Raw genomic sequence first — 12,344 nt, 5'->3', positions numbered from 1 at the left:
AAATTAATAGCTAAGATAAATCATTATATTTATATTATCGATTATAAATTAATAAATATTTTTATATTAAAGAAATTATTTTTAAAATATTAAATATGAAATTATTTTTAACAATAGAATGATAATTTTTATAAATTAGAAATTGAAGATTAGTATTTTTTGTATCTAGGATTGTATGAAAAATATTAAAATTAAAATTCAATTTCATTAAATATTATAATTATTAGAATCAAATAATTGATTATTTTATAATTATTAATTGTTAAGTTTAATATACTATTCTAACTTAACTAGTTAAACTACTAAACTATTTTAAGTTTAATATACTATTCTAACTTAACTAGTTAAACTACTAAACTATTTTAAGTTTAATATACTATTCTATTTTATTAGACTATTTTAAGTTTATTATAGTATTCAATTTTATTAAACTACTGCCATTATGTGGCACTTGTTATAAATTGTATTAATGCCTTTATTTTAAGTTTAATATACTATTCTATTTTATTACACTATTTTAAGTTTATTATACTATTCAATTTTATTAAACTATTGCCACTATGTGGCACTTGTTATAAATTGTATTAATGCCTTCCACACCGAAATGCTTTTCATTTGTAATAGATAATAAATAGACTTCCTTATTGACGGCACAAATCTGAAATTAGCTAATGAGCCGTGGCTATGCAAGTTACAGATAGCAAAGGGCACTTCCTTTACCTTCACAATTGGCAGGGTATATTAATCGTACAGCTTGAAATAGAAAATAATCAATCACCCCGATTCTCGTTATGGAAAACTGCATTCTTAACAACTCATGATAGGTGATGACTCTAATCTTGAGCATTCTACAATAATACCGCTGCAAAATTTTATTTTACAGGTGCTTGCAAAAGTTGATAACAAACAACGAGTTCCACACTTAACAGAGAAGTTCTCCCAATTCAACCTTTTTCAGTGTATATTTTTCTCTTACTTGAAAAACACCTTCCTGTGCAAACTTCAAAGGCTCTCCTTAGAGCAGATTATCATTACTGCTATACAACCAGACGAAAAAACGAATAAACATTTTCAGGGCGTAATGCTTCGGCCATTGCCACGTTCAAACCCCACTCCATGATAAGCCAAAAATTGATCAACAAATTGGTGTATTCTTCTTGTGTTCTCTCTGTAGCCAGCCTTGGATTTTACTTTAAAGCCTGCTTTGCCCTCAATATAGGTTATGTACATTTCAGTATTTACTTGGTAAAAAATCACGAGTACGAACCATTAATGTAACAAAAATAATGCCGCCAGCAAAATATTGAAGCTTGTAGCATTTCCTCATTAAAGCTCAAAAGATGGTATCTAAATAAAAGTTTGACCGTCTGCGGTTAAACTCAAGAAGACTCCCGTACGTACGATCAGCCACCCCGACAAATAAAGCTTCAGCATCAGGGCTAAATGAAATACCAGCCACCTCCCCAAACAGATCAATTTCTTGGCTCTTATTATAATCCTGCCAAGTATCATATATGTGAACAAAATCTGCTGGTTCAGCCATCGCCATAAATCGTCCATCTGATGAAAACCTTATCGACCTTATTGCACCCATTCGACCCTTTAGGACGGCAAAAGAGGAAGAAAGGTTCCGAACATCCCAGAGTCTACACGTTGTATCTTGATTTCCCGTAGCCAATATATGACCATCTGGATGCCAGGCACCCGCAAAACAATAATCTAAATGGCCTTTGAGAGTTGCAATAGTCTGCAAAACAAGCAACAATTCATTCTTGAATGTCCTGCCTGAGAGCTAATGAAAAGCTTACCAAACAATTAAACAGACGGACAAATAAGCTTTGAATCGGAACAAAAAGATACACATTTGCCGCTAACCCAGCCCGATCAAATCAAACCTATCTATGCCACGTGCAGTAGTTAAGTCACCTCAAAATGCACCACATAATACTAATTAGCTTAATGCATGATGAAAATTACCTTTCCAGTATGTGAATCCGCAAGCAAGCAATCTGTATTATCCCCGAGAACAGCAACGAGTTTACTGTCTGGGCTGATGGCCGTATGCTGGATCATTCAAATTATGCACAATAAAACAAGAGCTGAAGCCCAGAAACAAAATATGTACCCTATTTTTAATTCTTCCAACGGTCATGGCATTTTTCAATTCTGTTTTTAATTACAATACAATATTATCTCAAACAATCTTGATACTTACATTTATTGACCACGGAAAAGAGAGGCGTGAAAGAACTGTGAATTTTTCTGTATCAAATTCACGTATAATGCAATCATTATTTGCAGTCATCACGCGCGTTGAGCCACTGCAGCAGGCGAGGCCAATCAGAAATAGCGAATAAGAAGAATAATGTCGGTAACAAATAATCAACAATCCACATTACCTTGCATTCCTGTAGATCTCCACTGCATTAGTTATAGCATTCTCGTCATGAGACACTTTTGTACAGAAGCTCGTCCCATGTTGATCCAAGCGCTGACATCAAACAGCATTGAATTATAAGAACACCAATGGAACGAAGCAATCCAGTACATCAATATGTGAATTTCAGCAAAAAAATGGAAACCTATTTCTCTCATTCATTTTCATAGCATGTCTGCCTCTAAAGCTCACCTTGCATATAAGTTCTCCCCGGAAGCCTCCAGCAACAACTAAATTGCCCTTAACAGACATTGTACTAATCTGGACTCGTGATAGAGGCTCCGCCAAAGATCCAGGATATTTCTGTCAAACCAATACAACTACGATTGTTAACGTTCAAAGCAAAGATGTTGGGAGTGAGCAACCAGAAAGAACGAATACAGTTTGGATTGATAGTTGAGCTTGATCAGCATTCATGTCGCAGAACATTATGAAAAAGGAAAAAAGAAAAATATCAAACCAGAACAAAATATGAAAATTACCTGAGTCGGGACAACGTGCCCAGCAACATTAAGCACTTCTGTCGCTTTGTGAGTCAATGCTGACCAATGCATGATAGAATAATTCTGCGTGAGGTAAACATCATGCTTTGATGTTGCCCACATTAAGCTCCTCAGCTGTTTGGTCATACACAAAACATGCTTTAGCTTATCAGTATAATTCAACTGTAGATATAACTGTTACACTTTATCAAGTTCAATGGACTATTCAGGTAATAGATTGTTTTTGTCATGAAAACAGGCATAAGCTAACTGGACTATTCAGTTAAAAGAGTCAATATCATGGAAAAAAGGCATACTCGTTTTTTAAAGAGTTCATATGGTTGCAATAATATGTCAGTTATTGCGCTTGTTAGGGGCTGGTCACAAGCCAACCGGAAAAGCTTAATTTTTCAACATGTTATTCATACTTTGGAGCACCACTCATAAATGAGATAAAACAGAGAACAACTCTGCATTTTAAACTTTATTAAAGCCTGTCCATAAAAGTGGAAAGTCCGAAATCCACTCCATAAAAGTGTAAAGTCCGAAATCCACTCCCGGATAGTGAAGTACACAGACTCTTCTAATGATTAAGCTAATCAAAATATTTTATCAAATGCCAGAAAATTTTGATCAGAATTTGGATTTAGATGCTAGAATGAATGTTAGCTGAACAAATGAAAATTGGGGGTTTAAGTGTATGCCGTAAGTTACTTTTATTGTATGTTTAGTTTTCGGATTTCAAATCTTTTCTTCTTTAAAAATATCTTGTCAATATAGATCAAGACACCAAAAGTCAGAAGCTGAGTTAATGTGTGATGCCCTGTCGCAGGAATCAGAAAAAAAAGACGAGAAATCATGATAAGAATTGAGGTAAAAAAAATCCCTAGAAGAAGCTGTGATACATTAAAAGAATCACCCCAAACGAATTTCTGCTCATTTCATCTAGATTCTAATCCCGCTTCCAAATTTTAGCTCTGCATGCTGACGTTTTGGTTTTAATGAGTGTGTTATCGGAGGTTTTTTTTTACTACTTTTCAACAAATATTTTGGGATTCTGCGGCTATTTTCGAACAAGTATTTCTGCTCACAACCAACATACACAGTTTACATATGCTGAATGCAAACTGGCATTTTAAGAATGCCCTCTTTTCCTGCGATGGCTTGTAAACACTCGCATGCATGCATATGGAGTGTAATACTGCTCTGCTTGAGGGTAAATTGTTTTTTTCCGTAAAAGACATCCATTTCGCGAAAAAGATTCTGGGGACAAATTTGGTGAATTTATATTTCAGTGTTATGTCGTTAGTAACTAAGCCATTTGGCAAGTACAGCCAAGGAACTGTCTAACATCCGTGTCAGCATTAAATAGAAAAATGTAAATATTGTTTTGGAGGTGCATTTAATGGTGTACACGTAGAAAGCATAAGGCTGTCTAAATTAATCTTTACCTCCCTCATCCTCGTTTACTTGCATGAACATTGAAAATTAGAGCAAGTTTGCTTAATTGAGTTGTGCACCTGCCATTTTAGGGGAAGTCTCGTATCACGACATATACAGTGTCGAGCTGGCTTCTCATTTGGCTTCTATAATTATTTCCCCTGCAGCTGATGCTTTAGTACAATTGCTTTTACATTTGGCCTTCCATTCGAACTTTTGACCTGTCCTTCCCAAAACGTTACCTTGTACTAATCTATTATGCATTCTCAATGCAATCAGCATTCTAAAATTAATTTAATTGTAAAATCCATACACCAAAATTCCAAGGTTGCACGGAAAGCAGTACTTACGGTACTTCAAAGAAAGGTACAAATACAAGTGTGGGGTACTTTGGTGCATCAGATTTTTTTAATATATTCATTAAAAAACTGAAAATTTGATGATATTCTCAAAACAAAAATAGTATAGGTTTAATGTCAACCATTTAATTTGTAGATTAAAGTTTTTAAAACACAAATTGAAATAACCGTATCAAAGTTTCAAACTGTTAGTGATTCCATATTGAAATAAACTTGATAAACAGCAAGTTGATAGACACGCTAAAAAATGAAACAAAAATAAGAAAATCTTAATCGAGTCTTTATCTATGATGCTCTCCCCTAAGTATCTGGAACGGAATACAGATACCACTACCCATTAGTGGTCCCAGGGATATGGATACAAGTGTAAACGTTTGCGTTTTGGATTATCAATTACGTCCTAAAATTATATTTACTTTTAATTTTTCTGAAAATTAACTCTTGAACTGAAGTGATGAACTTAGATCCTTCAATTACTGAGGAAAAGACCTCATGTAGTAATATTCACGTCCTGCACACAACCATGCCTACCACAGGAACAGTTGACAAAATTAATAGATAAATAAAATTGAACTCTTATATGATAAATCCAGCCTATAAGCAGCCAAATTCACTTGAAGGAGTATTGCGACAAATACCCAAGATGCATACATCGATACCAATCTTGCAGAACGCTTTGTGTCCAAGCCAAACAGCAGTACAGAAATCGACAGAAGAATTACATTAGGAAATTATAACCCAGGCAAAAAGAAAACTACCAACACACGCAGCATGTTTAAAAAGATCTCAATCTGTTTTACGCACAGAATGTAAAAAGAAATAGTTAAAGACAAAATGCTTTGAACCACTCTAAGTAATTACCAGACCCACCAATGTTGGGCTGCCATTACCAAAGTTCATAACAAGACCCATGCTTAAATAAGAATTGAACTAGATTTAATCAGGAAACAAAAAGAATGGGTGACAGATTTGAAGGCTTCTCTAGAGTAAAATGATGTCCCATAGTCTAAAACTTCGGAAAAATCTACATCGAATATTAACAAGTCAGAATTAATATGAAAGAGCTTCTACAGGACTTGAATTACAATGATAGCCAACCAGCACTAAAAGCGGATTCAGTTATCATTTAGATTAACTTTACCCCAAGATACGAAACACATAATGAGTTGCTAAGAAAAGCTTCACGAAGTCGCACATAATACGAAGAAAGCCAGTTTATATTGTGTCCTCTAAATGTCACCTCCTAAATATGGTTTCAGTGTTTTCATACTCAAGTTGTCTAAAAATGGAAACAATTTCCTAGCATACCATGAATGCAGATATGGATGAAGCCTCAAGCCAGCTTTTCAGTAGATACTTCCGCCGTGGTATAACATGTGGCAACTTGTAAACATGGAAATAAAGGTCAAGTTCTCAAGATGCATTCGCCTAGATGTCACAAAGAGGATATGTCAAACATACACCACTTCTCAGTGGGTCAAGATGAAAAAAGATGCACATCCTCTACTCTATTTAATATATCTAGTTCAACATTCCATCATCATTTCAGTAAATCAATATTATCATTTACCACGTTACCATTATGACAAAGACAATACTAACATCTGCATCCCACCATTGGCAAATTAAATACTTACTGCATATCATACACTTTCTAGAGGGAGCAATCCAGACAACGGGGTCACACAAATAGTGCATGTGACATCTTTTTATCAATTAAGCCCTCCAGCAAATATCTGGCCCTGGTTAAATTAGAATAATGGCATGCTATAGTTACTGTCGACATTAACATTGATGCTCTAGCAATTTTAGTATCAATCTTTTAAGTGATTTCATCTAACACTTTTGATCAGCTTTAACAGCAGTCATTCACGCTAGAATGAGAAAGAAAGAAAGAGACAGAGAGAGACCATTAAGCTCTCTAAGCTTGTATGCCTCTAGCTAGCTTCTAAATATTAAATAATAAACACAAAAAATGGAACAGAGTGAAGCCCGTGAACCTTCAACATCTGTAAAAACATTTATACCATAAATCCACTCTGTGCTTGGCTTTGTATAAGCAACTACCCTCAGTTCTGGATCATTCAAGAAGCCTGTCCTCAAAAAGTAAAAGCTAGTTAAATATAATCGAGGCGCATGCCTCATTAAATAGTGAAATTCTAGTTCAATTAGAACATCTATCTAAATCCAAAAATAGACACTTCCACGGAGCTGAGAACTAGTATGGCTATAAAATAAAAGTATAATACCACACGGGAGCATATTAAAGTAAACTTAGTAGTAACATTTAGAAAAATTCATATCAGGAAAAATGACTCAAACATGTAGAACAATAAACCAGTTCCAAATCAATAGCTACATCACAAATGTTACATTAACATCCAAATCAGACAAAGATAACAAGCATGCTACATTAAAGCCACAAACAATCCAAGAACAGAAAACTTTAGGATGTTTTATTACCTCTCTAGAGCCCTTTTATAAAGTGGCTCCTTCATGAAACCCTGTGTTTTCTGACCTATCGCAAATAAACAGAAGACTACTTGCATAACCTGCAAAACTATCAATCTAATGTTGTATGTCGATCAAATGTATAAACTGCCATACTGTAAATTTATCATGGCATGCTCTAACAAATGAAGCTGAATAATATGACAAATAATCTATTATATTGAAAATCTTTTGAAAACTACTCGAAATTGAACAATGGCCATGTACAGTGTACCTTTTTCAAATGCAATGGGTCCTTTTTTTAGTACAAAGGTTCAGAACAAAATTTACTTTTTAGCGAAGTCAGCCTTTTACTATCATCTGCATTGAAATTTACTCCATAAAAATCAACCAAAAATAAGGCCAACGGTTACATTACACTCATCCTTTATTACACTGAATACTCTCAACTTCGTACGGTTCTCAATGCAATTTCATCTAACCCATAGAAAAGCTACTCGATGCACGCTACAAATCTGTTTTTTATACTTCTAAATGAGTTTTGCTCAAACATGTAGTGTCCGAAGTCCGTGATTTACACTTAAACTCTATACAAGCAATCATTTTTTCTCCAGAGACCTGCTCACATATCACCATATGCATTACACTCATTAAGGATTCACAGCTAACCTCTTCATGTATGGAACATAAAACTTATAACTAATTCATCATGCATATCCACAAGATTCTGCAAGAGCATCCACCCTGTGCAAAAGGTTATAGCCTGCAAAATTATCACTGCATATAGAGGGAGTATCAACAATTTAATGGTCACCTTACAAGACATCATACAAAGTTACAGCTGCACAAAGTCATAATCCTGCAAAATAAACATTTCTAACAGGAATAAATTTGAAAGGAACACAATGGCAATTTGTAGCAACAATAAATTTGAAGGGAACGCAATGGTAATTTGTAGCAACAAGGTTATGACTTGAAAAAATATTGCTGTTTGCAGACCATAGATAAACATTTTAAGGGCCGCCATACAATGCAGTGCATCAAGAGCCAAGACCTTTAATCCGACAGTATATAGAAATCTTACTATACAAACGATTATAACAAATTACAACCAAAAAGTGCTCGCAAACTAAACATACTATAGCATTTTATGACTAAACAGAAAAAGTTATTAAAATATATTAGGAAATTGCAATACCAGAAGCTTGCAAGTGCTTAATAATTCTAATCGGATGACATATTTAACACCTTTATAGAGTAATGATAATGTTGTTGTTAACAGCAGATTTTCTTTTCTAAATAACCAAATGTTTTTAATTTAAATGCAGCTTAATACCAACTACTACAGAAATTGCATTTTCTCATTACATCAAGCAGTAATTTCTCTTTCTTAGCCATTACATTACAACCGATGATTTACATTTTATGTTTAAATTTACAAACATCCAACCTAACAGTTACGTTATGATACGAACAGAACTCAATACAAAACAAATATAAATTGTATTGTTGACATACACATTGAAATTATCACAAGCATCTAATAGTCTGTTAAGAGTATGTATAGGATTCGATACAGCCAAATAATTACAGAAGGTCTGCTAATTTCAGGGGCCTGACTTCCCGTTTTGATATAAGTAAGACCAGGGTTCAGTACAATTACAAGACTCGAGAAAGAGATTAGATTTCTGACCTGCACGAAGAAAGCGGTCTTAAGAAAAAAACTCAACTAATTAAGAACAATCTACATATCATAGGTTCTTATGGATAAAGCAGTTTTTTCTGCGAAAAAGAGCATGTATAACCTTCTGTCAAGATTCAAGCCATGGAAGCCATTTTCACAATCTTAAATAATAATCATTCTTCAACCATAGGTGTGCTTCTTTGAAGGGGATATTATTACATTGAGCATACAATGATTATAATTCTTTTTAAGAGACCATAGTTGTTAACACATTATACTCCACATTAGATATTATTTGTTAGAAATATAGAGTCCGGAAGCTACATTAACAAATTTGATCATCCAATTTAAATCTTCCTATTATGTATAATTGATAGTGCGTAGAGGAATTTATTACCACTTAGCACTCAACGATTATTGTTCTTTTGATTAGAGGGTATGTTTGCTGATATATTAGTGGAGCAAACTTATCATCTAACAACAAGTTGGATGCTATTGGTTATAGTAAGCAATTCAAAAGTCTAAACATAGGTTGTCTGGTTCTAGATTTCCTCTCAGATGATTGACAGAAACACAAGTGCTTGATAACAAAATGCACCGCAAAGTAAAGGTTCCATTTGTTAGAAGTCTGCTATTCAAAGAGATACAAGTTAAAACTCAAGTTCTCTGATTTTAGATTTATTTTACTTGGTTGACAGGAACACTAGAGCATTATCACAATGTGCATCGCAAAGAATCAGGCAGTAATAAACATAACTTCAAAAAATCTGATTCAATGCTTTACCTGAAAATGGACAATGGTGGGCTTCACTGATCTTGTATTGTGGCGGAAGCCATAAAAATTGCTACCCTTTTCAGCATGCTTACACTCCTTTTAAAGCATAAAACCAGAGAAGTGCGATCAAAAATAGATTTGAGAATAATATTAGTAGTCCTACATGAAAGAACCCACAAGTAAATAAAGCATATCAAAGAACCTATAGCAATTTTAATGTGACGTCTAAAAAACTAGAGCTATTTGATTTTCACAATCACACTCTTGCGATATATCATCAGAATGCAGGAGAAGAGAGATAGAGAGATGCCAGATAAGAAAGGAGAAAAATATCTGGCACCTATCTTCTCTTGCATCCTGAGTGTGATCCGAAACGCAATCGAACCCAGAAAACAAGCTAATATAAAAAAAATCCTAGTAAACAATGAAACTAAAAAATGTATCTATACCTTATCTACATCGTGGCAAGGTCGAGGGACACTCTCAAAGTTCTTATACTGTTGCAACCGTGTTTCTCGGTACTTTGCCCTTGCATAATTTAACCTATCCCATGGAATTCCTTGAATGTCTTTTCCCCTTCTGGCTTGAACAACGGTGGTATCAGGCGAATTGTTGCTCTGCACATAAATATTGCAAACTCATATGCAAAAACATTAAAGACAACACATCATAAACCTTGACTGATAATTGCGCCTACAGTCGCATGCTAAAAGTCAAGAAAGCACGATTTGAGAGACAATATTAATTTATGCGGCATGCATGGAATCGACATAGAATTAAAGGCACTTACCCCGTCGAAATCATCTTCGGTCTCCGAGTCCACATCACCCCTTCGACTGGTGTGATGTTCATCCTCAACATTGTCATCAAAATAAGCCATTCCATAATCAGCTACCATGTAGTCAATGTCATGATGCGGAAATTGTGCCATCTTGCACTGCTTCGGAAAAGTCCTGAAGAATCCAACACGTTAGATCACACAGTTATAGGTCGAACAACCAAACTAGATCTCATGTCGCATATATACTAGATATTGTTTTAAATATGTAATTGATATTCTCCAGGCATTTGGCTTTTAAACTTATTATCCAACTGATAGGTCAGCTTGGAAACCCAAAACATCAGAAATTAAAATCAAAAGTCAAGCAGATCCATGGCAGTTAACAAAAGAAATCACAGTAAACAAACCACTTTGAAGGAAGATTTTAACTCTCGAACCACACTCAATTTTCATGGATAGTCAAGACTGAAACCTAGTACCTCCTATTTGCAGACTAGGATATGCTTCGTCACTCATCAAACTGTCTCTTTGCGCAATGCGTTGATTATTCTTCCAGAATAACTTTCAAAACCTTTAGTTTGCAGGCTAGTATAATCTACAACATATCTACCGTGTACCTTAGTTATCTGAACTGTTCATTTTTCTTCAAACGACCCCCTCGACATACTCGTTTACTAGCTAGTTCTAGTTTTGAGGGTAGATTTGTGAATTGTAGTTTTAACACTTTCATCAAGAACATCACATTTGCAAGCCAGAGAAATACATCTCGTTTCTGTCCCTTTCCGCTCGAATACGTGGATTGTTCTCCGGCACCCCCTTCAAGGATTTCCCAATTAAAATAATGATCGAGGTTACTACAGAACCGTTCACGTAACGACACATACCAGTAACCCCCTACGCAACTTTAAAATGGGGTTACCGACCTTGCACTTAAAGAGATGATGACATCTTCTCAAAGCCAGTAGAAAACTGAAAACATATTGACCAACACTTAAAATTCAACCAGTCGATTCACAAAATCCGTGAGGATTTATTTTTTCCTAGTCTCCAAGCAAAAGATAAGTAAAAATAAAACTCGGATTACTACAGAACCCTGAATTTAACCACGTACACCAAGAATCCCCCGCATAGCTAAAAAATAGAGCATATCGACCCTGCAATTAACAGTATGACATCTTCTCAAAGCCATGAGACTGAAAGCAATCAAACTACCTCTCGAAATTCAAAAACAGCCATGTTCCGCCGATTCACTACCCACGCCCCAGATACAGCTAACCCATATGAACTCATGCAGACAACACATTCAAATTTACACAAAGACTACAATCAAACCCTACAAAAAAATCAATTCTACACAAAAATTATTCAAAAACTGCATGGCGGCACAAATCAAAATCGAGGGACCTTAAATTAATCAAATGATCTGACACTAACCTGGATGAAATCCTCCGCCCAAATCCTCAAACCCAATTTCCTTCTCACTGCAGTTCACACTCTCAGATCTACTCTCGCAACCGGCACACAAATCTTCTTGAAACAAACGACAACAAGAAATCACACAACCCAACAATACCGAGCAGAAAACCCACTTGACTGGACACTCAAAACGCCCAGAACTTTACCCCTTTCCGTGACTTTATAGACAAATCCACCGCCACTCAGCCCATTCAGATGAAAAACTTTTTCTCAAAGTTTCCACCGCGGGACCCTCAACCACGGGTAGGATTTAAGCTGTCAGCAGTTCATTTGGCATACAAGACAGAGAGATGAATCAAAATTCTCTCTTTTCCGCTCTCTGGTAGGCTCGCATGGACAAATTTTCCAAGTTTTTTTACCCCCGGTTTTCGGAGAAAAAATTGCTGGAATTTGGGGCGACTTCTCTGTTTGCAGAAGAGAGAGACACGTTGTACCAGTCGGTAGATGTAGGCCCATCAA

At 35.3% G+C, this 12,344-nt stretch overlaps 1 protein-coding gene across 8 annotated transcripts; it reads right to left on the bottom strand.

Moving 5' to 3' along the window:
• Window positions 1-696: 696 nt before the first annotated feature.
• On the bottom strand, window positions 697-12,019 carry LOC149537157 (putative WD repeat-containing protein C2A9.03). Of its 8 annotated transcripts, XM_089807266.1 has the most exons (11): window positions 7,444-7,915; window positions 7,182-7,270; window positions 6,746-6,811; window positions 6,356-6,460; window positions 6,027-6,146; window positions 2,920-3,054; window positions 2,630-2,740; window positions 2,400-2,491; window positions 2,216-2,321; window positions 1,978-2,064; window positions 697-1,747 (listed from the first exon to the last, which is right to left on the bottom strand). In XM_089807266.1, the coding sequence occupies exons 5-11, from the start codon at window positions 6,027-6,029 to the stop codon at window positions 1,334-1,336; spliced, it is 948 nt and encodes a 315-aa protein (XP_089663392.1). In that variant the 5' UTR covers window positions 6,030-6,146; window positions 6,356-6,460; window positions 6,746-6,811; window positions 7,182-7,270; window positions 7,444-7,915; the 3' UTR covers window positions 697-1,333. The 8 variants fall into 8 exon arrangements, with proteins under 8 accessions (XP_089663392.1, XP_089663388.1, XP_089663390.1 ...); XM_089807262.1 differs by lacking the exons at window positions 6,027-6,146; window positions 6,356-6,460; window positions 6,746-6,811; window positions 7,182-7,270; window positions 7,444-7,915 and adding exons at window positions 9,638-9,724; window positions 10,078-10,245; window positions 10,419-10,581; window positions 11,844-12,019; XM_089807264.1 differs by having other exon boundaries at window positions 6,027-6,101; window positions 7,182-7,915.
• Window positions 12,020-12,344: the final 325 nt, after the last annotated feature.

This window comes from Cupressus sempervirens, chromosome 10, assembly GCF_028749045.1.
Source record: "Cupressus sempervirens isolate cs-2001-9-10 chromosome 10, ASM2874904v1, whole genome shotgun sequence".
NCBI lineage: Eukaryota > Viridiplantae > Streptophyta > Pinopsida > Cupressales > Cupressaceae > Cupressus > Cupressus sempervirens.
The sequence above is the reverse complement of the archived record's forward strand: the minus strand, read 5'-3'. Positions and strand labels throughout refer to the sequence as shown.